This window comes from Orycteropus afer, unplaced genomic scaffold (genome assembly GCF_000298275.1).
Source record: "Orycteropus afer afer isolate SDZICR_OR568_19922 unplaced genomic scaffold, OryAfe1.0 scaffold00902, whole genome shotgun sequence".
Taxonomy (NCBI): domain Eukaryota; kingdom Metazoa; phylum Chordata; class Mammalia; order Tubulidentata; family Orycteropodidae; genus Orycteropus; species Orycteropus afer.
Window position 1 is genome coordinate 279,599 of NW_006922489.1, and position 27,360 is coordinate 306,958.

General features: G+C 49.4%; 1 protein-coding gene across 1 annotated transcript in view; it reads right to left on the reverse strand.

The window, feature by feature from the left end:
• Positions 1 to 1,294: 1,294 nt before the first annotated feature.
• The window catches only part of HSPH1 (heat shock protein family H (Hsp110) member 1), a 30,897-nt gene continuing 4,831 nt past the window's right edge, over positions 1,295 to 27,360 (reverse strand). Inside the window, exons 3-18 of the mRNA XM_007958274.2 lie at positions 25,055 to 25,195; positions 23,328 to 23,450; positions 21,591 to 21,690; positions 19,680 to 19,813; positions 19,060 to 19,304; positions 17,519 to 17,747; positions 13,423 to 13,529; positions 13,066 to 13,199; positions 10,303 to 10,511; positions 8,664 to 8,795; positions 6,108 to 6,245; positions 5,185 to 5,310; positions 3,795 to 3,902; positions 2,784 to 2,903; positions 2,527 to 2,688; positions 1,295 to 1,501 (exon numbers count right to left, since the gene is read on the reverse strand). Coding sequence (XP_007956465.1) covers positions 1,295 to 1,501; positions 2,527 to 2,688; positions 2,784 to 2,903; positions 3,795 to 3,902; positions 5,185 to 5,310; positions 6,108 to 6,245; positions 8,664 to 8,795; positions 10,303 to 10,511; positions 13,066 to 13,199; positions 13,423 to 13,529; positions 17,519 to 17,747; positions 19,060 to 19,304; positions 19,680 to 19,813; positions 21,591 to 21,690; positions 23,328 to 23,450; positions 25,055 to 25,195 — 2,415 coding nt within the window. The remainder of the gene's footprint in view (positions 1,502 to 2,526; positions 2,689 to 2,783; positions 2,904 to 3,794; positions 3,903 to 5,184; positions 5,311 to 6,107; positions 6,246 to 8,663; positions 8,796 to 10,302; positions 10,512 to 13,065; positions 13,200 to 13,422; positions 13,530 to 17,518; positions 17,748 to 19,059; positions 19,305 to 19,679; positions 19,814 to 21,590; positions 21,691 to 23,327; positions 23,451 to 25,054; positions 25,196 to 27,360) is intronic.

A 27,360-nucleotide genomic window follows, 5' to 3' on the forward strand; every position in this document is an offset into this window, starting at 1 on the left:
TAATCCAAAGCACTCACTGAGGTGTTTAGAAAGCAAAGACTCGAGAAACACAAATCCATCCCAAGTCAGGCTGGTTCAAATGCCAAGGCGGCCTTTACAGAGGAACTCGGTGCAGACACACAATTACAGCACCTGTGTTGACTGACAATCTGCCTGGTATACAGAACTAAAAAACAACAGGCTACAAAACCGGGTCAGACACACACACACACACACACCCATCTTAGGAAAATATTTTGAAGGGTTAAGTATTAAGGTGTTACAACGGTCTTCTCTGGGTGCTGGAATTAAGTTCTAGTCACTGTACATGTTTTAACTTCCTGAGCACACGGTGCTTCTCTTTCAGGAAAGGACTGTCACTGCTGTGAGGATGGGCTCCAGCCTGGCAAGGACTGAGGACGGTGCAGTGTCCCGTGCTGCTGTGCACCGGGGTGTGTGTGTGTGTGTGCCGTGTTGCTGAGTTGGAACCAACTCGACAAGTGACATCATCATCAGGGAAGAGCCATTTTCATTTAGAAGAGGTAACACATTACAAGGTGTAGTAAAAAAGGAGGACTGAGTTTTCAGAAAAAGGAACTTCACGGACGTAGTATGATTTCCTTCCCTCCCCAAAGTCCCAATTTAAGTGACGAAACCACCAGTTTAGAAATGACACCATACGATGAACTTTATTTTAAAGCTCAAAGAAGGCCCACGACCCCAGGTACAACAGGACAGCGCCCCACGTCCACCCCTTCACATGACAATGAATGGGGCAGCGAGAGAGCTGGAGGGTTTTTGTTTTGCATGCTGCTTACACATTTCACTAGCTTCTGCTTTACGCACTGCATTTTTAATTATCAAAGCAAAAAGTTGTACGCTATTGGAGAAAATTCATTTTAGAAAGCCCTTATGGAATCAGACAGTCTTGTGTATAAACACCCACACCCACACACATGCTGAAATGGAGAGTGAGATGCAAGGAAGCAACCTCGGCAGGACAAGTGCTCGACAGCTCAGCCACAACCCAACCCGCAGGACAGCGTGCATCTGTTTCCTTCCAAAAGACAAAGGTCAATGCCACCCCAGTGATGCCAACGGTGATGCTGCAGAGAAGCTTGGTATGGAGTCACAATTCCACAGGAATCTCAGTTACCAGGCAATTTTCCCTTTTAGGATCATAAGACTACAGACATTTTCTTTTTCCATATAATACACAAAATTTCTACACATTTTTAAAAAAGAAAATATAAATAGTATCGGTTTGCTACGTGGAATCACGAACTACGGCAAAAAACACGGGATCCCGCAGCACCTAGTCCAAGTCCATGTTGACGGATGTCTTCTCGTTGGCATAACAGTCACCGTTCTGATGTGGAGGGTCAGCGCCAAAGCTATTCTTGCTTTCCACATCCTCGTCCTTGTTTTCTGCACTGGGGCCGTTAGGCGTCCTTTCCAGTTTGGGCGATTCGATTTTCGGTTTGGGCTGGGTGACGACGGGCTCACAGGTATTGTTCAATTCCTGAGAAGACAGGCAGACCGGCTGTCAGATGAGCGGAGAGGTTCACCTACCCAGGTCATCCTCAACTGTTTACCCCACGCCACCAACTCCAACTACACATGTGTCAACCAGTTCCATCTTCTCATCAATTCGTCCAAAACCACAGCTTGAAGCCAGCTCAGAAGACAAGACTATGATGTGTTAGACTTGCCAAGTACTCGTAAGTACCTCACATTACTTAATCCTCAGGATAATATCACCCACTGCCACTGAGTGGATTCCGACTCACAGTGACCCCCGCTGGGTTTCCAAGGCTGTAAATCTTTATGGAAGTAGACAGATTGCCTCATCTTCCTTCCATGAAGCAGCTAGTGGGTTTGAACCACTGACCTTCTGGTTAGCAGCCAAATGCTTTACCCACTATGCTACCAGAGCTCCTTTTGACAATATTAAAAGTAGGGATTGTCATCTATACTTTATAAAAGAACAAAATGTCACCAAGAAGTAGAGTAACCTCAAGATCACAAAACTAATGAGCAAAGAGCTGGAATTCAAACTCTCAGCCACTCTTCCTTCTATTAACCTTTAGTGTGCCTGAATGCTTCTGTACATCTTCCCAGCCTCCTCCTAGGCCTGCACACTCTACAAGGCCTTCCCTGATGAAACACCCCGGCTCTGCCCGCTGCCCAGAACTTCCTCCTCCCCGTTCACCCGCTCCTGACAACATGGTGACTGGGTATGTGCACTTGTCCAGTGTAACTCTTTCCCACTAGAATGTTACTTCCACTGGGCAGGGACTTCACTCTGTAACTTGCATGTCTGACCCCCAGAACAGTGGCACAGGGAAGGCATGCAACACATTTGTTTAACAGAAGGAATACGAGCAAACGCAGCAAACTTCTGGGACAGTAGTGATGAACTCGGCAGCACGATCTAAGTCCAGCTGAAGTAAAAGATTTATAGGAAAAGGTCTATTGTTTAAAGCTCAAATGCCTGACTTCAGTATACAACAAACACAGCACTAAGTATCAGATGGTCACACGCACCTGTATCTTCGCTTTAATCTCTTGAACGCGTACGACGGGGTCCTGATCAAGACTCTGTTTAGCCTGAGCGTTCATGACATCGTTCATCCACTCCATCACCTCGTTGACTGACTTCTCGACCTTCCTCATTTCAGACTCATCGATATGGTTGTACTTCTCATCCTGATGGGGAGAGCACGGTCACCGCACAGAACCATCGATTTAACAGCCCCCAGCTCACTGGACCCAGGCGCTTCCGCACGCCGTGCGCAACTGACCTTGCTCCGGAAGTCGGCCGCCATCTTGGCGTAGTGCTGCAGCCGCTGTCCTAGTTCTTCAAATACTTTGGGCCGTTCTTCAGCTTCTTGGAACCGGAGTTTAACTGGAGTGCCGATTTTCTAAAACAAAATGTAATACATTAACAGCCTTCCTATTTTAAAAGTCCATACTCTCAGAGCCCTGAAGCACGAACAGTTAAGTGCCAAGTGCTTGACTGCTGACCAAAAGGTCAGCAGTTCAAACCCATCCCGTGCTCCATGGGAAAGGCCGGGCATCTCTCTCATGAAGATGGCAGCTGAGGAAACACCGTGGGGCAGCTCCACTGTCACGTGGGGTCGCCATGAAATTGGAATTGACTCAGCGGTCCCTAACAGCAGGAATGGTCGAAGGCACAGTTACTGTTTTTTTTTGGTTTTTTTGTGTGTGTATATGTCGGGGATTTAAATGTTTCCCCTAAAACATGTGTCACCTTGGCTAGGCCAAGATTCCCAGTATGTGTGGCTGTGTGGCTGTTTCCATTATCCAGTCGTCCTCTGTTTTGTGATGTCCTGCAAATCCTGACCTGTGTGTGTTAATGAGGCAGGACGGTGTGAGGTGTATCCTGAGTTACCACCCTTACTCAACTCACACCCTTCCTAGAGTCTTGCTTTATCTTGTAAGAGATGAAAGGAAAGAGGAGCAGAGGAGAGGGACTTCACTACTACCCAGAAAGAGCCAGGAGTGAACTGTGTCCCTTGGACCTGATGTCCCTGCACTGAGAACCTGCTAGACCCAGAAGAGTGATGGCAAGACACATGGGATGTCTTAAGGAACAGCAGGCCCACAGAGGTGTAAAAGGAGACAGGCCTCACAGAGAAGCCTTCCTCTAGAGCTGATGGCCTGAATTCGGACTTCTAGCCTCCACTGTGACAGGACACATTTGTTTGTTAAAGCCACCTATTTGTGAAATTTGTTAGGGCAGCACCAGGGAATGAGGTGGGCAGGCGGACAAGGGGGTGTGTCCATCCTACCATTAATTCTTCCAACTTGTCCACATAGGCTTGTTTCGACTGGTCTTCTCCTTCTTCATACAGCCAGTCTTCAGTCTCGGTGAGGAGTCTCAGGAAACTCTGATGGTCCTACAGAGGAAAACATGACCATCAAGAAAACACGGCCAACTTCACAACAAAGTATGAAGCTAATGAGTTTACTTCACACAGCTGTGGGGACACAGCTGTAGTCCCCATGGACACACCCAATCATGGCATCCGTCAGATGGCTAGACTACAGCAGTCGCCATGGACACACCTGCCCAGGCGGTGCTGGTTGGAAGGCACTGGCGGCTGGTCTGCCTTCACTGAACAGCTTCAGGGAGCAACAAGCATGGGACTATTTATTGGCCCCACACTACTTTACATGAGGGGCTGGCAGCTACACTTTGCTGTGTGGTCTTATCACACACCTTCTGAAAGATTCTGGGATGAAGTCACTTGTTCTTCACCACTAAGCCGTGTGTCCCTAACAATGGTCTTGAGTAGCACCTGTCCACCCTCTTTCATGACTGTTGAAGACCGAAAGGGCAGCCACACCATTCGACAGTTCATCACTGAGCACATGGAAACACCATTCCTCCCCAAGCCATACATGGGACCTGCTTCCAACTCTAGCCTGGGCAGGGTCTAACCTGGTGTAGGGTCTAACCCCTACTGCAGAATCCCCACAGTAAGAAACACAGGAAACACTAGAGCAGAGCTGAGAACTCCAGTCTATTACAAGGGAGCCCAAGGATCTCGGGACTAACACAGGCCAAGTGTTAATGACCTTGACGTTCAAAACCAATCCCTAAAATCCTTCTAGATTTCTATCTAGCCACCCCCCCTCAAGTCCCATCTTTCAGAGTTGTGCTTCTGGGACTGACTCAGAGACCGACACTAGGAGTCGAGAGTCAGGGCTGAGGGGAATGCGGAGTGCGACGAAGTCAGGACCAACAGGATGAGCAGTCTTTGGATGGGGGTCATCAGGGGGCTGAGGCTCTAAACCTAACATCTTAGTGCTCTTCCAGTTCTGTAACTGTGATCACAGACGCCAAGGGTCTGGTTGATGAGCTGTTCCTACTCATCTTCTGGTCTCAGACACGAGGGACGTCCGACAGGCTGTGTCTCCTACTCATCTCCTGGCCTCCGTAACTGTGATAACACCGAGAGCATGGCTGATGGGCCATCTCTTCTGGAAGGTGACGACTGAAAAGCCCACTGCCCATGAGTTTCTTTCCCTCAACTTTGTTGTATACGATTTGTATTCTCAAATGCCTTTGTTTGGAGGTTCAAGTTACCTAATCTGTAGCCAGGCATCGACAACAAACCTGACGCTGAACACCTTGTGCGAGGCCACGTGGACAGCAGCAGAGCTGTGGAGACCCACCTGCTGGCGGAGGAAGCCCGCGTACGGCCCGCAGAGCCTGTCCCTGAACTCGTACACGCACTCCTCCACCGCGTTCTTGGCGTCGTTCCTCTCCTTTTCCAGCTTGTCCTGCATGATCATCTTACCCTGGGGGGGAAGGAGACAAAGCACATTGGCAGCTCCTCCTGTCTCCAACTAAATTCTAACTCTTCAGACTCTGCTGTTAGCCAATCAGTGATTACACACCCGAAGTGTACCAACAGTTCTGATGTTACCCCATCAAACTCCACAAAGCCTTTTGTGATGTTTTTTAAACATTATACAATGTATTAACAGTTTTCACATTTAATACTGCAAAAGGGGAAGGAAAAGAAACATCCACCGATGGCTGGTGCACAATGCCCACGCCTGCACGTACTCTGCCTATCTCAGGCGGGTTCACCACTGGCCAGTGCGTCTGCTCAGAACTACACCACCATGTCTCAAAGATAAACTCACTCCAAGATAAAACCATGAGAAACCTCCCTGAGCACAGATTCCATGTCAGCAAAGGAAAAGCCAATCTCACCGGCCTTCCCTATCAGTCTAGAATTTCAGACTACCACAAAAAAAAGGCACGTTTTCACAACATTTCCTATGTTCTGAAATTCCCAACTATACCGTGCTCTCAGCCACAGGGTGCCAACCTTCAATGTCTGTACAAGAGCTCGGACCATCCATCTTATACCAAACAGAACCATCTAGGGCACAGAGCCCTAACAAAGTCTGTCAAAAAGCTTAACTGGAAGGTGCCTTCGTTTGGCTCCATCTTACCCGTTAAGCTGTACATGACTTGGCACATGGGAAAGAAGGACAACCCTAGCCGTTTACCTATCAGAAACACGCCTAACAGGGCTGAGCAGTGCCGCATGGTCTGAGGGCAGAGCTGTCCACGACGCACTTACCTCCGTCTCAATGTACATGTTAAGGAGGTCCTTCCCTAACTGCCACACCAAGTTGGCTTCAATGGGCAGCTCAACGTTCACCACCTTAATTTTAGGTTTTTTAGCTTCGGGAGGCTGGTCAACTTTCTTCTCATTTGCCTTAGAGGGTGGGGAAAAAAAAAAGAAGAGGAGTGAGAATGGTTAAATAATTCTTGGAGGAAAAAACCCAACGATATCCCTATCACACCTACTGATGATTAGACCAAACTAAAATCCTAACATTGCGCAGCTGGAAGATGTATAGATTCAAGGTTGTTGATTCCACCTGCCACCTTTAACTCAGGGCTGCGGGTCATCTGAAACATGCCACAATTTCCCACACGTGAAACGCAGAATACAGCCTCTCACCCTCAAGTCATTCTTTCATATGCCTGTGCTTCTTAATGCCTTTAAGCGTGTTCGTGACTTTCCACATCTTTGAAGTCTGCAATGGGACGGTAACCTAAGCTTGACTCTGACCAAGGTAAACATGTCAGGACCCACCGCCTCCTGCCATATGCACATGTGCTCCCTACATCCCGGGACGACCCCTTTATGACGACCAGCTCCACACACTACTGCGTGCCTCTAACGCTTCCTACTGCCTCTGACCTCTGTGTACGCACACCTGTGTGCAGTTCTCCTTGTTCCTACCCTCTGCCTTTATTTCAAGGGAGGTCATTTCTTGTGAGGTAATAAGCTAAGCCTTGGAAACAGCAAGTAGCAAATGGTAAAAAATCACTGTGAACTTTTAAACCTATGTAAACTCGGGGCTAAAGCAGTTCTCCCATAGCCTTTAATCTCCAAGCCTTCTCTGTGCCTGTCCACGTCCGCAGGCTCCTGCTCATACAAATGACAAAGAACACAACTCGGAAGACTCAGCTGTTCCCAAAGACGAGACGGTCTCTGAGGCACGCCATGTTCAGATCCACTGGGACAGTAAGAGGGAAGACATAAGGCACAAAAATCAGTCCCAGCATAACCTGGGGCTGCTGAAGCGCTCAGCCGCTAACAGGAAGGTCAGAGGCGGGAACCCACCAGCCGCCCCGCAGGAAGATGAGGCAGTCAGCTTCCGCAGAGCCTGGCAACCTTGGAGACCCCAGAGAGTAGGTCTCCTCTCTCCTCTGGGGCACCACGAGTCAGAGTCGACTTGCCAGCAATTAAGGCTGCTCAAATTCCATCATCTCAGGGAAGAAACCAGGACCTGAAAGGGGACTGTCTCACCTGACACGACAAAGTCAGAGAAAGGTTCCCAGGCGAGATGTCACGGCTGTGAGGTGTGTGACGTGTGCCAACCGCAGCGACAACTACACTGCTGAAGGCCCCGCGCTTCTCCACTGAGCACATGGGAACCCGAGCACCTGTCTTTCCCGCCAACACAAGGTGCATGCTCCACAGACAGACAGACGAATCAGACAGCAGCCACAGCCAGCGAACCACGGTGGGCAAAAGACTTGTGGGACAAACCGGTGACATGGCACGTACAGCAGCTAGGTCAGGACGAGGCTACCTGACAGGCCAGCTACTGTGAGAACCAAGGCTTTACACAGTAGCATCTGACGAAGACCCCCCCATGGCACACGCGACAAGACTTGAAAGGGCGTAATGCCCAACCTGTGCCCAAGAAGGTGGGACCCCACCCCGCAACAGAGCCTGCGCACCAATGCCACAGCACTCAGCAAGATCCCAAGCAAGTCAAGACCTATCATCTGCAAGGAAAGCAGCACTCCGCCGTCACCCGCCCCGCCCCCAACAGGACACGTCCCAGGACCTCTCAGAAATCACAGGTGGGACCCCACAGGGTGGTCCCAGCCTGGGTCGGTGCAGCCTGGAGCCCCGCTACCTGGTAACGGCCTTCTCTAACCCCAACGAACAATTCTGCAATTCATCCAAGAAAACAAAGCTGCCAAGGGACAGGTCAATAATTTACAGGCATGTCCCATAGAGAACTGACTTTGGCAAAGCACAGGTGAGCTGAAGGGATCACAGAAACACCCCAAACACCCATCCGAGCTGTTGCAAAGGCTCAGCTGGGGCCACTGTTTCTCAAAGGACACAGCAGTGCTACTTTATTTTGCTTCTGACATGTACTGTGAGAGAAGCACAAAAATTACGTTTATATGTAATCCAGTGGTTGCCACGTGGTCCTGATAAACTTGTGTTTGACAGGTAACGTATCTCAAGAGCTTGAGGGAAAAAAGCTCCCTGGACTCCTAAGCCCACGTGTTTAATCACCAACTTCACGTGAAAGCGCATCGCAGAGCGCGGGGTGCGTCTATTTCCGCCCCAGCATTGGCACACACTGCGGCCTCGGTGCTCAGAGCGGCAGTTACTCAAGGGAAGTGCTGCACTCGCAGCGGCAGGTTAGTCGAGCGTGAGTATCTCTAATTGGTCTCGGTCGAAGGACACAGAAAATTAACGGAAACACGCTCTACACGGGTTGGCTTGGGGCTCGCTCTTGAGAAACTGCGGACTCCACGACATTCGCGATCGCGCGGTGCAACACAGTCTAACGGAAGGAACTAGAAGATCACTCACTTTGTCAGCATCAGGGATTTTGTTTTCTTCTGAGGTAAGTTCAGGTGGAGGGGGAGACTGGGAGGTTTGGTGGCCATCAGTTTGTACCTGGGGCTGTGTTCCAGCGTCACCGCTCTCGGGCTGGATGTTTTTCTGAAATAAAAGCCCAGGCACAAAGGATGTAGAAAGTAGGTGAACTGCACACATTTACATAGCGCACAACCCGATTCTGCAAGTCCTACAAGGGGCAAAAGGGGACTGGATCCAAGGACATAAAATACTCAAGGACTTCTGAAAACCTTTAACCTGGAAGAAATGCTTCGAAGGACATTGTTAATCACACGAGGAGGTACCAGACTGACATGGTGCCAGTCAAGCACTGCCTGTGAGAAACCATCGTCTCACGGCATACAGACATGACCCTCCAAAGCACAGGGAACAGGTTACCATCCCAGGCCGCTTTCCCCGAAACAAGGTGCCAAAACATAATGTCACCAGCAGCCACTGTGCATCTTGACCCAGCTCCATTCAACTCACTCAACAGTCCCTGTCGTCACCCACCAATCATAGGTCTTTGGGGGTCATTTCAGCTCGAGAGCCTCCAGACGCTGTCTCCACTCTCTTCCTGTGCCGCACACAGGCCTCAGGACCTGGAGCAGCTCTTACGCTGCACACTAACAATCCTGACTGAACGCGCGCCGAAAGGACTAGTCCAACAGGGGCCCTCAGAGGTCTCCAGTTTTCGTTTCAGCAGCTCCCAGGCCCCAGTCTCCTGTGCTGGCTGTTAGCTTCCCCATCTCAGGAGAAGTCGGAAATGCTCAAAGCCCCCCTTCCTGCCCACCCTCACGTTTTCCATGTTCTTCTTTCTGAGCTTTAACATAGTCAGGCAGACACCGCGGACATTTGCAAACAAGGCACTCGTGACAGACATCGCCATCCACAACGTGGGGACAGCCGACACGATGCCTCCTGTAGTCGAGGGAGAGCACGCATGATGCTGGCTGCTGAGCTCAGCGCCACCAAAGTCTCTTAGGAGACAGGCTGAAGGTCAGGGCGGTCATGGTGACGTCTGAGGACGGTGCCCAAGTTCCTGACAGGGCCACCCCTCCCTGCACTGCCTGGGCCTTCGTCACACCACCTCTACCGTCCCCCAAGTCCCCTCTCAGAGCTTACTCTCTGCTGGCCAAGGAGAACGAGCTACAGCCCTGCCCAGGCCCTTCCGGACACTTGGCCCTTTTCAGTCCCTGAAGATGGAGGAGCCTGGCAGCCATACCCTCCTGCCCCTCCCTACAACCAAGTCCACACGACTAAGCAGGTTCTGGGACACCATGGCCACTCTTCCCACACAGGTTGAGACCAACCAGCCACGCTCGCTGGCTGTGCCACCAGCCACTGGGTTTTGTGCTGTGTTTTCATGGCTCTGTGTGTCAATGCCTCCAAATGAAAACCAGTTCAAAGCAACAGCGCCTGCTTGTCACCACCACAGGCCAGTGACCTCAGATGTGGTCCTGCAGAACCGTGACGTGGCTCACTGTGCTCCTGGCAAACACTATCGCCTTCGTGCCCCAAAGCTCTGATCTAAACCTCTAACGAAGAAAAACACACTTTAAGCCCTCCCTGCCCCCCTCCGTCAGACGCGACGGGGCCGCCACGCGCTCACCTCGCTGTCCGGGTTGCCTGGGGGCCGCTGATTCGGGCACTCCGTGTCTGCCTCACCAGAGCACATGTCACTCTCCTCGGTGGGGACCTTCTCCACCATCGACGCCGTTGAGATGGTGAAGATGCCGTGGGTGTTGACACGCACCTTGACCTTGACCTTAGACTTTTCTCCGTCTTTCTGCGCAGAGACGTTCTGAACCACAAAGCGCCCTAGGACAGCAAGAGAGCAGCCCCTTCAGAAGGGGCTCCAGACCACACCCAGCTCCGGGGGGCAGCAGGGGGTAGCTAAGACACAAGGACTAGGAATAACCACGGAAGCCTCCCACATTCCAGAATCTCTGCGCTGGTCCCTACCCACATGTCTTGTTGCCAATCCTTAACACCCTCTCAACAGAGCCTCTCAGAGATAGTGCCGAGCGTACAGCTCACCCGTGCTGCGTGTCATCAGCAGTCGGCAGTCTGCTGTCATCAACCGGGTGCATCACACCCATTCATCCAACTCCGTGTACGCCTGTGCTCTCCACCATCAGCATACCGCATGTCTGTGCTACCCACAGTCAGCGTACAGCACACCTGTGCTACCCACCATCAGCATACAGCAAATCTCTGCTACCTGTAATCGGCAGACAGCATGTCTGTGCTACCTGCCATCAGCAGACAGCACACCTGTGCTACCTATAATCGGCATACAGCACACCTGTGCTACCCACCATCAGCATACAGCACGTCTGTGCTACCCATCATCGGCGTACGGCACACCTGTGCTACCCACCATCAGCAGACAGCACACCTGTGTTACCTGTAATCGGCATATGGCACACCTCGCTACCCCTCAGTCTCAGTGGGATGTAAAACCCTCACAGGCATGGGCACTCTAGACAGTCTTGTCTGAGCATTTCTAGGGACATGCCGTGTGTAAGGCACCGATGGAAGGCAGTCCCTGCCTCCTGCTCCCATTTCTTCAACTGTGGACACACACGTGGAAATCAGTTAACAAAGAGAAGGCAGTGACGTCAAGTGCACGCTGCCATTTTAATCCCTGAGCGCTGCTGCGGACTGAGTACCGGCAACACCGCACTGGATCTTCTGGGGGAGCGGGCTGAAGCCTGAGTCAACGCACAAGACGACTGCGCCACGGAGCAGCGTCAGGAGGGCCGACTGGACTAGACTGTCTGAGCTTGACCGGGGACCCAGCATGTGCTCCACTTCCCAGCGAGGTGACCTGCTGCATGTCACTCACCTAACTATGTCTCTGAAGACTGAATATTTAGTATGAACGTGTACTACCGAACCCAGTGCCTACAACCCAGAGGTTGGCTTTCATCTCTACCCACAGAAATGGCTGGATCTCAGAGGCCTGGGATCTGAACCTGTGATGTGAAAAGCACTATGTGGGGCTTAACCACCTGGTTATCAAGGTCCTGCCCACACTAGGAAGGCTGGAGAACTGATTGCCAGCTCAGTGACAGAGACGTTGGACCCAGACGATATTAAGTATCAGATGCTTGGTTTGGGAAACAACTGCCGGGAGAGCCACTCACAGAAGCAGCATTGTGTCCAGAGTCCTGTGAACATTCAGGAGAGTGGGTGGGCAGACACTCACTCTTCAGTTGTGGTGACGATGTAAAAAACTAGATGCTGTGCTGAGAAGTGTGAATGTCACCCTCAGCACAATGGAAAAATAATGCAGGCTCCAACCTATCCCAACAGTCCATATGCTATCATGTCTCAAACTAAACTTCCTATACCAACAAATTCATAAAAACTCTTTTAAAAAGAAAATTAAAAAAAAAAGAAAGAAAATCTCTAGATCAGAACATCCAGTCCATACATGTGGTCGCTGGGTACTGTTGAGCCCATTGCAACTCACAGCGCCCCTAGAGAACAGAGGACAGAGGGAAACTGCCCTAGAGGGTTTCCAAGGCTGTCAATCTTCACAGAAGCAAAGCCCAAACCACACCCACTGCCGTGGAGTCCATTCTGACCCACAGCGCCCCTAGAGGACAGAATGGAACTGCCCCATAGGGTTTCCAAGACTGTCACCTTTACAGAAGCAAAGCTCAAACCAAACCCAATGCCATGCAGTGGATTCTGACTCACAGCACCCCTAGAGGACAGAGTAGAACTGCCCCCATAGGGTTTCCAAGGCTGTCATTTTTATGGAAGCAAAGTAGATCTTTCTCCCACAGAGTCACTGGGTGAATTTAAACTACCACTCTTTTGGTTAGCAACTGAGCACTTAACCACTGTGCTACCAGGAGGAAAGAAAACAAGTAATCAAGGTGTACTTCTCCAAATGCTCTTAATGAAAAATGCGTGGGGCAGGAAGGAGTTGGAAAGACCCAACAGTATCGGCAAATGTCACCCACAGCCAAGGACAGACACCATCATGGAAGGAGGAGCCTGCAGCCCTCCCACCCAGTGACAGTAAACAGACTGCCAGGTAGAGTTCAGCAGAGGGCAGGTTAGTATTAAGAAGGGGATGGACGTCTGCACGGAGACGGTGCCTACAGAGGCCCAGCCCGACACTCCCTGACCACACAGACTCAGCTAACAGGACGAGCACATGCTACCATCTCAAGGCCCTTCCCCTCATCAACAACCTGAAGGCAACTTCTCCAACCATTAACCAAATAGAACGAGGCTTTCGTGTGGAATTCTGTCCTACTTGGCACCGCGCAGACTAAGAACAGTCTCAATTGGTACACTGAACAATAAGTGGTCTTTCTAACGACGAGAACAAGCGGCAGCGTGAGCCCATTACCGATTTTTGCCTCTGGATATGGGACTCCTTGAGGATCCGAGTAGAAAGCTTCCAGCTCGAAAGGTCCTCTTCGGAAGAAGGTGAGGACTTTGGAGAAAGGGGCAGGATGGTTTCGGCTAAACACCTCATGTGCGCTGGAGAGGAGAGAAGCAGGAGAGGACGGTCAGGACTTGGAGAGTTCTCAGTCATGCGCGAGAGAGAGACAAAGACGCCATGAACTCACGACCTCCCCCTCACAAGACAGTCCCTGAGCCAGACAGACATTTTATACACCGAGTTGCTGCAAGGATACTCACATACTCTAAAAACAATTTGCTAACCTTACGTCTTTATATTAAAATAGTGGCTGCTACCTACCCTTCTGTGTCCTCTGAGTCATGGTTCCAGACCAGAGATATTGGAAAAGGAACTGCATCAGTGACGGAAAATTCTCTAACCTTGAAAGCCGGGGAAAGGATAGCACACTGGAGGAAAAAAACATGAATGAGAAAGATTCCCATATGCACATGAACGTCATCTGTAGTCTGAAGTGCAACACCAAAGCTGAAACTCAAAAATTTGCTTACAGGATACATAATCCCAAGCATCATTTCATCACCTGAGCTCTGGTAGCATAGTGGTTAAGGCACTTGACTGCTAACCAGAAGGCTGACGGTTCAAACCCACCAGCCACTCCTCGGAAGGAAGATGGGGCAATCTACTTCCACAGTGATACTGCCTCGGAAACCCAAGGAGGGGTCGCTATGAGTTGAGTCCCACTTGACAGCACATAACAACGACAAATACGTCATCACTAGCTGCAAACATAAATGAATCACTGAGTCAATTTCGACTCATAGTGACTGGACAGGACAGAGCAGAACTGCCCCTTTCCAAGGCTGTAATCTTTCTAGAAGCCGACTGCCTCATCTTTCTCCCATGCAGCAGCTGGTGGGGTCAAACCCCTGACCTTTTGGTTGGCAGCCAAACACTTAACCACCGTGCCACCAAAACAAAAAAAAAATAAACTCACTGCCGTCTGGTCAGATCTGACTCATAACGACCCCTCCTTGGGTTTCCCAGGCAGTATCTCTATGGGAGTAGACTGCCCCACCTTCCTTCTGAGGAGTGGCTTCTATAATCTTAGAATAGTGATGGTTAATCAATAGGAAGCTTCACACGGGCTTTGAAAAGCACTTCCTAAGTTACTTTCCAGAAACACCCCATTCATGGCAACATCAATGAACAGCTGTATCTTTTTTTTTTTCCAATTGTGATTTGGGTCAAAGTTTACAGAGCAAATTCACTTTCCATACAGCACCTCACACACACTTTGTCTCATGACATTGACTACAACTTCCCACAATGCAACTGCTCCCCTCCCACTTCCTCCCCATAGTCACCTCTTCCCTGTGTCCTTCCCTCCATGCACTCCTGCCCTGAGCTGTCTCCCTGTGCATACACAGCCATTCTTTCTCCCATGATTGTTCTCTCCAACGTGTGTTATCTACCTGAGGTACATGTCCAACTCCTATGCCTGTCTATTGTTTGGCTGGAAGCCACAGGTATAGGTTCAATCCCAGACCTGAAGGGCAGCTGGGGCCGTAGTCTCAGAGGTTCCACCAGGCTCTATTGGACCAGCAAACCTGCCCCCTCCTTTTTTTTTTTGGCTGTATCACTTTTGAATACATGTACACACCCAAAGTATCCTGTCCACACTGTCTTTCAAATGTCAGAGAAACAGAAAAAGCAAAATTCAAGATGTCCATCTACCATCCTTGGCACAAGAAGGAGTGACGGCTGTGTTGTCAGGAGCCGTACAGCAGTCCCGACTTAGAGCGACGCACACGGGACAAAACGCTGCCTGACCTGGCACCATCCTCACAATTGTCGCCTGGCCCGCTGCTGCAGCCACGGCACCCACCCGTCTCCCTGCAGGTGCTCCCCTTTCACTGACCCTCTACTTTACCAAGGACAATACCATTCTCCAGGGACTGATGCCTCCTGATAACACGTTCCAAGTACATAAGACATGTCCCACCACATTTGCTTTTGTTAAGGAGCATTCAGGCTGTACTTCTTCCCAGACAGATGTGTTGGGCCTCTGGCAGTCCACGGCAGACTCAGTGTTCTACACCAACACCACAAACCAGATGCATCACTTCTTCCTCAATCCTCCCTAATCACTGCTCAGCTTCCGCGAGCCTATGACAAGTTGAGTTCACAAAGGCTGCAGCCAATGGGCCAGGTCTACTCTGTCACATGGGGTCGCTCTGAGTGCAATCACCTACACAGCCCCTCATAAGGAAAGAGGCCGCTCTCTGCCCATCACCCCTCCAGGACTACGCATCGGCCATCATCTGTACTTTCAAGTTAATTTGAGGATGAAAGCAGCAAGGGCAAATTCAAATTTGCAACAGACAATACCCAGAGGCCAGGTGGAGGCTTCCTGTTTAGACTGTGCACACCAAAATGACTCCACAGGACAGATCAAACAAGGCAGAGAAGTCCACTCATCTCTCCAAAACATAGATCTTTCAAAAGAGAAGCAATTATCAGCTGTACTTATGAAACAAGGGGACACTGCATGGTGCAAAATGAGGAAGGCTGAATGTCAGGGCCGTATCCTTTCACCACACTTAATCAATCTGTGTGCTGAGCAAATAATCCTCGAAGCCGGACTATGCAAAGAAGAATGCAACATCAGGACTGCAGAAAGACTCATTAACAACCTGTGATGTGCAGATGACACAACCTTGCTTGCTGAAAGTGAAGATGACTCGAACCACTTACCAATAAATACCAAAAACTTCAGCCTTCAGTATGGGTTACACCCCAACATAAAGAAAACAAAATCCTCACAACCGGATCAATGAGCAACATCACAATAAATGGAGAAAAGAGTAAAATTGTCGGGTATTTCTTTTTAGTTGGATCCACAATCTATGCCCATGGACGCAGCAGTCAAGCAATCAAAGCACTGCAGTGGGCAAAACCAAAAACACTCACTGCCATCGAGCTGGACCCCAACTCACGGCAATCCCTCCTTGGGTTTCCGAGGTGGTATCACTACAGAAGTAGATTGCCCAACCTTCCTTCCAAGGAGTGGCTTAGCAGTCAAGCACCTTATTATGCACTACACCACTAGAGCAGCTGCCAAAGACGACCGCGTGAAATTGTTAGAAAACAAAGATGTCTAAGACTAAGGTGCACCTGACTTAACCTTTGGTGTTTTCAATCGTCACATAGGCATGAGAAAGCTGGGCAATAAGGAAGGCTGTGAAAGAGTTGATGCCTTTGAATTATGGCCTGTCCCTCGCCAAGTACTGAATGGACCATGGACTGGCAAAACAATGAACAGATCTGTCTTGCAAGAAGTACAGCCAGGATGCTCCTTAGATGCTTGGATGGCAAGACTCCGTCTACCCTACTTTAGTCAAGTTACCAGGAGGGACTGATCCCTGGAAAAAGGCATCATACTTGGGAAAGGGGAGGGCAGAGAAAAGGAGACAGATTCTCAACCAGACAGACTGACACAGTGGCTGCAACGATGGGCAACGATTCTGAGGATGGTGCCCAACCAAGCAGGGTTCATTCTGCTGGACATGGAGTCGCTGCAAGTTGTAACCAACTCAACGCCACCTAACAGCGTGAACTACAGATCAGAACTGTCACCTTTCTATTCTTCCAGGAATCAGAGAGGCATCCTCCCTCTGAAGGTCAGAAACAGAAACCTCGTAAAACATGACGGATCACGGTAAGGTGGATTCTGACTGACACTGAGGACCAAGTGCACGCCAACAGTGACCAGTCTCGACTTCTTTGTATACAGAATCCCGTTTTGTTAAAACACTGACAACTAAACCAAAATCCAAACATGTCAACTTGACACTTTAGTTAAAAACTATTTTGCCCTTGTCCAAGACGCCTAAACATACACTTATCATCACGTTGTCAGCAATCACATGGTTTCAGTGCTGTTCCTTTACTAAGCTTCCTGGTTCTGGGCTGCTGAGAGCCGTACACCTGTTCCTCACTTGCCCAACCACTTCGTCACCCACCAACCCTGCTACCTGACTGCTCTGCACATTAACAGTACCCATCCAGTCAGAACGGATGCTGACATGTGAGGCAAGGGTTAACGCTGCCTGTGATGGTCAAGGTGGTGTGCTGACATGGCCGGGCCACGATGCCCACCAGTTTTGCAGTTACACAGTGACATAACGTGGCAGACAGAAGACGGCGTCATCCTCACATAACGAACTGGTCCCTGGAACCTAACCATGTTGCTATGTGAGGAGTGGGCGCACGTCTCCACCTTAATGTACTGGACTCCTTCCCTGAAGTTACAAGTTCACTTTCTTTTGCTGTCTAATTAGGCACAGGGCTGCTATTACATCAGCCACCACCACAGGACAGAGTAGAATCCTCTAAGAGCTGGGCGCCACCAGGCAGGCAGCCTCAGCGGGTGTACCTGCAGTGCACAGCCCCGGGCCACTGCCTCGTCGGCATTGAGCGTCGTGCTCACGTCCTTCCCGAAAAACCTGCCAATCGCCTCCTTCACGGCTGGGATCCGCGTGGCACCTCCCACTATCTCCACGGCACTCACGTCCTCCCCCTTCAGCTGCGTCTGCTCCATCAGCGTGCGAAGGGGCGCCTCTATCTTTTGCAGGAGGTCGGCACAAAGCTCTTCAAATTGCGACCTTGGCAAACATGAGGAAGAGTTTACCAGAAAAGGTACCTGAGAGCCACTCATTTTTTCCTGTCCTTCTAAAGTGAATCCATCAACTCACTGTTTTCCTCTCAGCACCTTGGATCCCGCACTGACCGCTCTCTGTACTCTGTCATTGTTTCTATGTGACTACAAAGATACAGGAAAAGGATAGGGAGAAACGCCCATTCTCTCTGAGGGTCGCCGGCCCTCCTGGGAGAAATCCCTTTTGCCTATTCGCTTCCTGAGTGTCATGTATGATCTAATTCTCAGTATACATGTCTCCGATCACGTCTCAAAATGATTTCTCTGAACCAATTAGTGAAGTGCTGCTGTGAACCAGGGAGTCTACTCCACCTCACAGCAACCTTCTGTGTCAGAGCAGGCCTGTCCCTAGGCTGCCATTTTTAGTGAGTAGACCACCAGGCCTTCTTCCTGCGGGACCACCTCTCGGTTAGCAGCTGAGCGCTTAACCACTGTGCCACCGTCATGCTTCTGGTTATTCAATTACTGGTCAAGAAAGATTAAAAACTGCCAAACACCAAGAAGACCTCTCTCTACGAGTGCACTTAGCAAAGATACATTCATAACATCCTCTTCGTAGACACGTCCATTAATTCTACAGTAACCAGTAACGGTCTCTCACACCTCAGGCCACACAGTCACTATGGTAGTTATGTTTGTGTGTCAACTTGGCTGGGCCTGGTTGAGTGGCTGGGCAGCTGGTGGCAGTTACTCCCCATGAGGAGACTGGCAATCAACTCCATGGTGGGATCTACCACAAGCAGCTGAGTGGCTGCCTTTGGGACATTGTCTGCTTCCTGTATATAAAGAGAAGCCTTGGGAATGGTCTCTAGCCTGTGACACGCTTGGACCCTGCATGTAGCCGTGTCATTGCTCAGCAGCCTGCCATGCTCTGCCGACCTTGGGACTTACAATGGACTTAAATTAATGGCCTGCTGTGTGGTTTGGTAACATTGGGACTGTGCCTTTTTACTTGTCAACCTTGGGGCTTCTCAACCTCAGCAGCCAGCAGCTGTCTGAGTGAAGAAACGCCTCTAGCTCCAGTGGGCCGGGAGCAGGAGGCAGAGCTGAAGCCCAAGGCTGAGGGGCTTTCACCCAGCCTAGAGCCTGGCACCTTGAACTTGGACTTAAAGCCTCTAAACTGTGAGAGAATAAATTCCTGTTTGTTAAGGCCGTCCCATTGGTGGTCTATTACTGTCAGAGTGGCACCAGGGAACCAGAACAACCGCCGATCTGGACGTGGGCTGGGCTAGTCCTGGCGAGGCCGGCCCAGCGCGCACCTGTTCATCTTGGCCGACACGTCCCTGTCGTCCATGAAGCACTCGATGCTCAGCGGCAGGTCCGTGCCGATGGAACTCATGAGCTTCCTCAGCTTCTCGCACTCCTGGCTCAGGCGGAGCAGCGCCCGGATCCTGGACTTCGCGTCCAACTTGTACTTGGCTTTAAACTCAGCACAGAAATGTTCCACTAACTTTTCGTCAAAGTTTTTTCCTCCTAAGAAAGGATCAAAGGCTGTTCCCAAGACCTAATTTAGTAAAAACAACAAAGAGTCTGGTTATCTACAATCATACACATAACTGGGCTCTTAAGCATTGCTATGTAAACTTAAGACCAAAAAGCTTAACATTTCTCATCAGTAATGCAAACTCCAAGACAGCTGGAGGCAACGAAACCACAGAATTCACAAGGCACTCCCCACCTCCGTGGTACGCGGAGTTCTGGGGGAGATGCCCTCATCAAGCTTCCCCTCCCTGATGGGAACACTTAGTACAGGAAGGACGACAATGCCATCTTCCAAGGGATCACCCTCAGCAAAGGCTTCATGCCAAGGCCGAGCGTCATCAGGACAAACGTTACCTCGTGCCCTGTGTGAGGCCTGACTGTGCGTCCGGGACCTTACCTTCAACTTCCCCTTGTTAAAGGCACAGGCAGACACCTGAAACGCCGAGTGTCCCATGTCAACAAAAACCACAACCCGAGGTTTCTCGTCCAGACCTGGAAGGTCTTGCTTATAAATTCCGTAATTCAAAGCAACTACAAAAGAGAAACATGTTTCAGTCTGTTGGTTCACCTCTTCTCTGGCAATTTCCTCTTCCCTATCATCACACATGCAGGAAACCTAACTGGATGTGAACAATTACAGGTGAACACCTTCCTTCTACACCTGGCTTCACACGAATCAGCAGCTCTGGTGGTAGCATGGGCAACGCACTGGGCTGCTAACCGAAAGGCCAGCAGTTTGAGCCTGCCAGCTGCTCCAAGGGGAGAGGTGGGGCAGTTCTACCCCGTCCTAGAGGTTCCCTGGGAGTCAGAATCCACCACAGCAGGGGCTCTGGTTTGGTCTGGTTTTCATACAGGAGTTGCTGGGGCTCCAGAATTTCTCCCTTTCTGGGTCCAGAACACTGCTCTCTCTCAGTTTTCCACACAGGAGGATGCAAGGGACCAAAAAAAAACCCTTTTAGGCCCATAGGGCACCATCAAACGATAATCAGACTCATCACGTGGTAATTCCACCCTAACCCAACCTGCTAGGAGACTGCACAGAGAAGTTACGGACTCAATACATGACCACAGCCAACTGCAGTTCCCACCTTCTTCTTTGTGTTTAAGTTCAAGGCAAATATTTCACTGGCCTTGAAGAGGCTGGGTTCTATTTTTCAGAGCTTTAAAACTCATTTTACACACCTAAGAACATACCTTTATCAATACTTAATTTCCAACGTTTCCCCCAAAATCTACCAGAAACACAAAAATCACACTGAATAAACTTTTTCCTCTTTGCCTGAAATCACTAGATTGTAACTGCTTTTTGCACATGTGTATTTATCACCAAGGAGCTTCCACAGTATGACCTTTAAGCACTCACCTTCTAACCCAAATGCAGAGATTAGAACCTACCAAACATTCCACCAGAGAAATGGATGCTCCAGTCTGCTTCCACACACACTTTCATCACCATCAAGCTGATTCCGACTCACAGCAATACACAGTACAGAGTGGAACTCCCCCACAGGGTTTCCCCGGCTGTCAATCTTCACAGAAGCAAAGCCCAAATCACAGCCACTGTCGTGGAGCCAATTCTGACCCACAGCGCCCCTAGAGGACAGAGTGGAACTGCCCCACAGGGTTTCCAAGGCTGTCATCTTTACAGAAGCTGACTGCCTCATCTTTGAAACCCACTGATGGGTTTGAAGCACCGACCTTTCAGTTAGCAGGTGAGCATTTAACCACTGTGCCACCAGGACTTCCTTGAGCCATCCTTGGGAACTCCATGGGGCAGTTCCACTCAGAGTTGAGTCAATGGTAACACTTCTGGGTTTTGTTTCATTCATCATAAACTGGTATGGACTCTAGAAGAGTGACTGACTGCTCTGTTCACCACTACAGCTCGTGGTACCCAGCCCCATGCTGGCGGGTAGTCCCAGCTTAACCAACAGCTGGTCAACAACCCACCCTGAGCTAGAGTCCAAGGTCTGTATTAGGAAAAAATCAAAAATCAAGGAATTGAGAAACCTCAGCATTCTCAAGTTTTCTTAGAAAACTTGTTAACTGTGTAAGCAATACTAAGAAATTCAACAACACAATCCAACCCACTGCACTCACAGGACTAAAGACGTGTACGGAGCACCCCCCAATGAAGACGGCGTCACAAAGCTGACAAAGCACTACCATCGCGGCACAGGAAGAGCTGAGGTTTCTGCTTTCAAACCTAACACTGTTTCCCCCAGTAAACTGTGTTTCTCCACCTACGTGATGAAAGCGTTGGATGACGGCACCTGGCGTGACTCTAGTGTGGGCAGCGTCTCCTTACCTGCAGTCATGTCATTCATCAGCCGCAAGCAGTTCAGGCCTACGATCTGCGCTGCGTCCAGCACAGATCGCCTCTCGGCATCTGTGAAGAAGGAGGGGACCTGCAGACCAAGTCGACAAGAGAGGGTCAAACGGTACCTCCTCTAGAAAACAGGTCCATATCCCTCACAACCACTTCTAATCAGCTCACAACGAGCCAGCTAAGGAAGTGCTTGGTCAAGGCACCAAACAGAAACAGGGAGAAGGCCCTGGGCGTTGGCCAGCTCCTCACACTTGCGGAAGCTAACAGTACTTTTGAGAAGCACTTCTCCAAACCACAGTATCAAAGCACTCTTTACCATAAACAAATTTTAAGCTGGTATTTCCAAGGGATCAGGCACACTTGTAAAACTATAGAAAGTTACTCAAGTTTAATAACAAAGTTTTAAGTAGGTATTTTGGTGTCTCTGAACTATTCTCAAGTTTCTACCAACGCTTGCGGATATAAAAGTCAACATTTAATACTAAGTATAACAAAACCTGCAGAAGCTGAAGCCAGGGTAAGGCGGAAGGAAACCTATCACAGAAGGAAAATGCAAATGTCTTCCACTAAAATGAGTGACAGGAAACTGCTAAGACTGCACGTGTCCTGTCAAAGGTGGAAACCTACGAGACTTGGAAAAACGAGACGATCTCATTGAGCTCTGGTTCTCAGAGGTGTCACTGTACAATTAAACTATGAACAAATAGAGCTAACTCTGGCACAGGCCACTGCCCTTCGATTCTCTATTCACTGAGTTCAACAACAGAAGCCAGGGTGCTGTCCAGCCCAGCAGCACCCTGGACAGGTCCGAGGACAGAGGCCGCCACGGTGCTGTGTGCCGCTAGTTCCGTGGCTCCTCCTGCCCGCTTTTCTAGCAGCGTCTCAGTGAGACGCCGTCTACCACCATGCCCTCTGGCACTGCAGGGACGTGCCGCCACCAGAACACTGAGTCCAGAGGCTTTCAGACTTTTCCCAAAGTAGCTCCAGGTGCTGCAGAGACAAGGGCAAAGTGGGGTCTCTGCTCGCCTCTCTAACGGAACACCTCCTTCCTAAGTTTTCAGTGTTCCTGTCATTCATGTCAGAGGAACCAGTGACGGACAGGCTACTGGCTTGTGTGGGCCTCGTGGCACGGCCAAGACCACGCTGGAGCCCAGGCCTTCACGGCCAGCTCCGGTGGGGACACGACCACAGCCAAATCACAGAGCAGGTGACCTTGGCAATTTGAGAAAACAGACCCTGCAACTAACATTTCCACATCCAAATGCAAGATGGCTGTTGGCCAATTCTAGGTCTTCCTGCTAACCTACCAGCAGGTGCCCACAGAAGGCTGGGGGTCGTTGCCTGCCTACGATACCAATCTGGGGCTTGTCAACGCTGGTAGGCCACTACCTTACTTCAATGGCCCGGCTTTCCACCGAGGACTCTTCTGCCCCCACAGCTGTCTAGGTGCCCAGCTTGTCTGACCGTGTCTGCCCTAGAGTGTCCTCCCATGGGACCAGACAGTCTGCATTTCCAAAAGCCCCACGGGAGATTCCTAATGTCACACACAGCAAGGGACCTTTGTCCGCCGACAGCCACTCCCGACAATGCGCCAACACATCACATGGTCCGGGCAAGCATTTCTCACCCACAGCACAGTGTCCCCACGTTTGAGCCTTCAGAGCAGCAGAAAGGCAGCAGATGAGAGTAAAACCCTGTCAGGCTGCGACTACTCACTGAGATGACACAGTCCGTGACTGGTTTCTTGAGATTGTTTTCAGCAGTTTCCTTTAACTTGGTCAACAACATGGCCGTGATCTGCTCCACGCTAAACAGATGTCCCTCATCCATGTACATCACCTGCGGTGGGGGAATGGAGGGGAGATGCCTTAACACCACAGCACTGGAAGCCCCAAGCCATCGGTGACCCCCAACACCTTGACACGTTCTCCTCCAGGACTTTTCATTGCGACAGTGGTGTAGGGAGGAAGGAAGAAAGAAAAAAGAACTTCTCCCTGAACGTGAGGGAGGGAAGAGAAGGCTGGGTGGCCTCCCCCATCCAACACGCTGCTTGTGACTCTGCAGGAGGGAGTCTGTCTGCACTTGCGGCTCACTAGACAGACAGACTCTCTCACTAGACATGCCTCTGCTAGTCTGAAAAGAGATTTCTGGCTCAGTCACACGACTACTCCCCCAACAACTGTGAGGGGCTGGCTTTGGAGCAGACTTCCAACGGGATGACGTAGTTCAGACTTTTCTTTTATTAGTTGCCAAAAATTTTTATTTACTGACTAGATTTAAACAAATAATAGAAAGTTACATGAAACCTTCTACTACGTTTTCTTTCTTCAGCTGGACCCTTTTCTGATTCATCTGTACATGTCATAACTCATTTGTGTTTTAACCTGTACTGCATCTTTAAAAACAAAACAAAACAAAAAACAAAAAGCACACACTGTCAACTATGCCTAATTTTACAATAGCCAAAAAGCTTGGAAGAAACACAAATTAGGTCACAGAAATATACATTACCCTTTGAATAATTTTTAAACACAATTTGAGACATACCTCTCACACCCTAAAGTTTAAAAAGCACCTGGATGGAAAAAAAGCTAAGAACAGTTAAGACCATCATGTCCAATGAAGACACGTGAGGTGATACATACTTACCTCACGTGTCTTCATTGGATGTGATGGTCTTTTTGTAAGGCGCTCTGGTGGCACAGTGCCTAAGACACTGTTAACCAGAAAGTTGGCAGTTCAAACCCACCAACTGCTCCGCAGAAGGAAAACAGAGCAATCTACTTCCGTAGAGATTTACTGCCTCAGAAACCCAGTGGGGGTCGCTAGGAGTCAGAATCGACTCAATGACAGTGGGTTTGGTTTGATTTAAAAGAAGTATTTAAGAAGCACTTTTTTCTATAGAGAAATGAAAACCAAACAAATTTAAAAAACCAAAGCCACTCCAACTCATGGCAACCCCACGAGTCACAGAGGGGGACTGCTCCACAGGAACTTGTGGCCGTCTTCTTTACAAAAGCAGACCACCAGTCCTTTCCTCTGCTGGCACCGCTGGGTGGCTGTGAAGCACCCACCCTTTGATTAACAGTCAAACTCAAGTCACTTGCACCACCCCAGGGACCGATCAAGGAAGAACCAATGACTCTTCTCTATAGTCAAAGGTAATAGCCTACTGTATGAAGGAATCCACCAAACCCAAGCCCAAACCCAAACCCACTGCCGTGGAGTCGATTCTGAGTCACGGCGCCCCTAGAGGACAGAGTGGAACTGCACCACAGGGTCTCCAAGGCTGTCAATCTTCACAGAAGCAAAGCCCAAACCACACCCACTGCTGTGGAGTCCATTCTGACCCACAGCGCCCCTAGAGGACAGAGTGGAACTACACCACAGGGTCTCCAAGGCTGTCAATCTTTACAGAATCTAAGGTTGCTCAATGATAGTACCTTTATTCCAACGCCACCATTTTTCATCGGAACCAGATCATAGCTCAAGTTCTCCTTCTCCCTCTGTATGAAGGGGTCATTGAACGCCCGGCCATGGAACCTCTTAAAGTTGAACACTGTATTGTTTGCATGAGTGATTTGCTGCGAAAAAAAAGTTTAACATTTTTAATTTCTCTCAAATTCACTATCAGTATTTAAAGTAATTTTATAGAGTCACTTGATCAAATCAAATAACCACAGAAATATGGTAACTCTCCACGGAGTCCTGAACTTTCCCTGCGAATGAAGGATTTTATTCTATTTACTCTTTCAAAAGGACACTTTTGTAAAGAGTTAATTCTCAGTCCAATTCACTGCTGAGTGGCCAGAAGAAACACACTTTGTGCCCCTTGGTATAGACACAGCTCCTTCTCCTACTGAGAGAAGAGGCGGTGAAGTACCCACACCACAGGGGAGTGGAAGCCCAGCTGAGAAAGCGCCCGGTGATCCGGTTCTGTCCCTTCCGTGAGCCGACTCTCCATCAGGGAGCCCTACTTCTGAGAAACAAGAAGGTGGGCACGTTTGTTGCCCATGCCTCCTCCCGGCTCAGGTAGTTCAAACAACCTATCAAGAGTGTACAGTATGGTCACCTCTCAAGTTAGAACACCACACTGAGCAGAAATGGTGTTGGGTTTGAAAAGCAAGAAAACAAAAAGGTAATACAGCAAATGTTAGGAGACTATGTTTTCATCCACCACTGAGTGGGTCAAACATCTCAAGTGAACACTAGGGTCCTAAAACCCCCTTCAGGGGCATCAGACTCCAGCTGTCAGTGGTCTACTGACAAAATGTTTCCCCCTCTGATTAACCCTTTATAAAAGGAGGATAATCAGGAAACTGAAGCATGTTTGTATCCTAAAATTTCTCACAGTCTCCAAGCATAAGGTCTATCTAGCACAGGCCAGGTCTGAGCATCAACTCATTCACCAGCCACCACACAGACACAGCGGAATTCAGGACAGCAGGATGGCTGAGGGGGCTGCGTCCTCCGGGGGTGGCTCTCCTTGTTGGCCACCCCGCCCTCCAAACCCATTTCCTGTCCTACCTCCTTTCCCCTGTTGTCTGCATCTCTTCCCACCTACCCAGTCACCACAGTGTCACACACAGTCCAGGCTCTTGTTTCTTCCTCAGCAGGACTACCTTCCGTATTGATTAGAAAATACTCAGTCAAAACCTCTCAAGATGGTAGCAAAGTTCAACAAGACAGAAAATAACAAATGCTGGCGAGGTTGTGGAGAGATTGGGACTCTCATACAATGCTGGTGGGACTGTCAAATGGTACAACCATTGTGGAAAGCAGTATGGCGATTCCTTCAAAATTTGGAATTAGAAATAACATTTGACCCAGCCATCCCATTACTCGGTATATACCCTAAAGTGAGAGCCATGACAAGAACAGAGAAATGCACGCCCATGTTCATTTACAATAGCCAAAAGATGGAAATAACCTAGATGTCCATCAAATGAGGAATGGATACCCAAACTACGGTACATACACACAATGGAATACTATGCAACGCTAAAGAATAATGTAGAATCTGCAAAACACCACATAACATGGATGAACTTGGAAGACATTATGCTGAGTGAAATAAGTCAATCACAAAAGGACAAATATTGTATTAGTCCGTTATTGTAAAAGTTAAGGAAAGGTTTATCTATAGAAGGAAATTTTCTTTGTTGGTTACCAGGGGTGGGAGGGGAGGGGAGGGAATGCTGTTAGATAGAGATAAGTACTGATTTGGGTGAAGAGAAGGGCAATGTACCAAATGTGAGTGACCAATATGGCAGCATTGAGGATGAGAAAAACATAGAGAGGTACATGGGAGTACAGACAACAAATATGAACCCTTTTGTACATACAGTACTACGTTGTCAGAGAATGATAACATGGGTATATGGGTGGATAGATGGGTGGAAAGGCTGAATGCTTATGTTTGTCTATGAAATGGGGAGTGTATCCAAGAATATATATAGGGTTGGCAGACAATGGTCCTATAACTTTATGTGAAATGATCAGAATTCCCAGGTATATAGGTGTACAGTAGCGCTGACAAGGGGCAAGGCTGTAGTCAGTGCTTGGTCACAGCCAGCTACCCAGAGGGACTGAATAGTTGAACCTGCGGGCTTGGGACCATAGTCGTAGGGGACATCAAGCTCAACTGGCATAACATACTATACAAAACTATACTATACAAAACGGGAGCTCTGGTAGCATAATGGCTAAGGCACTTGACTGCTAACCAGAAGGCTGGCGGTTCAAACCC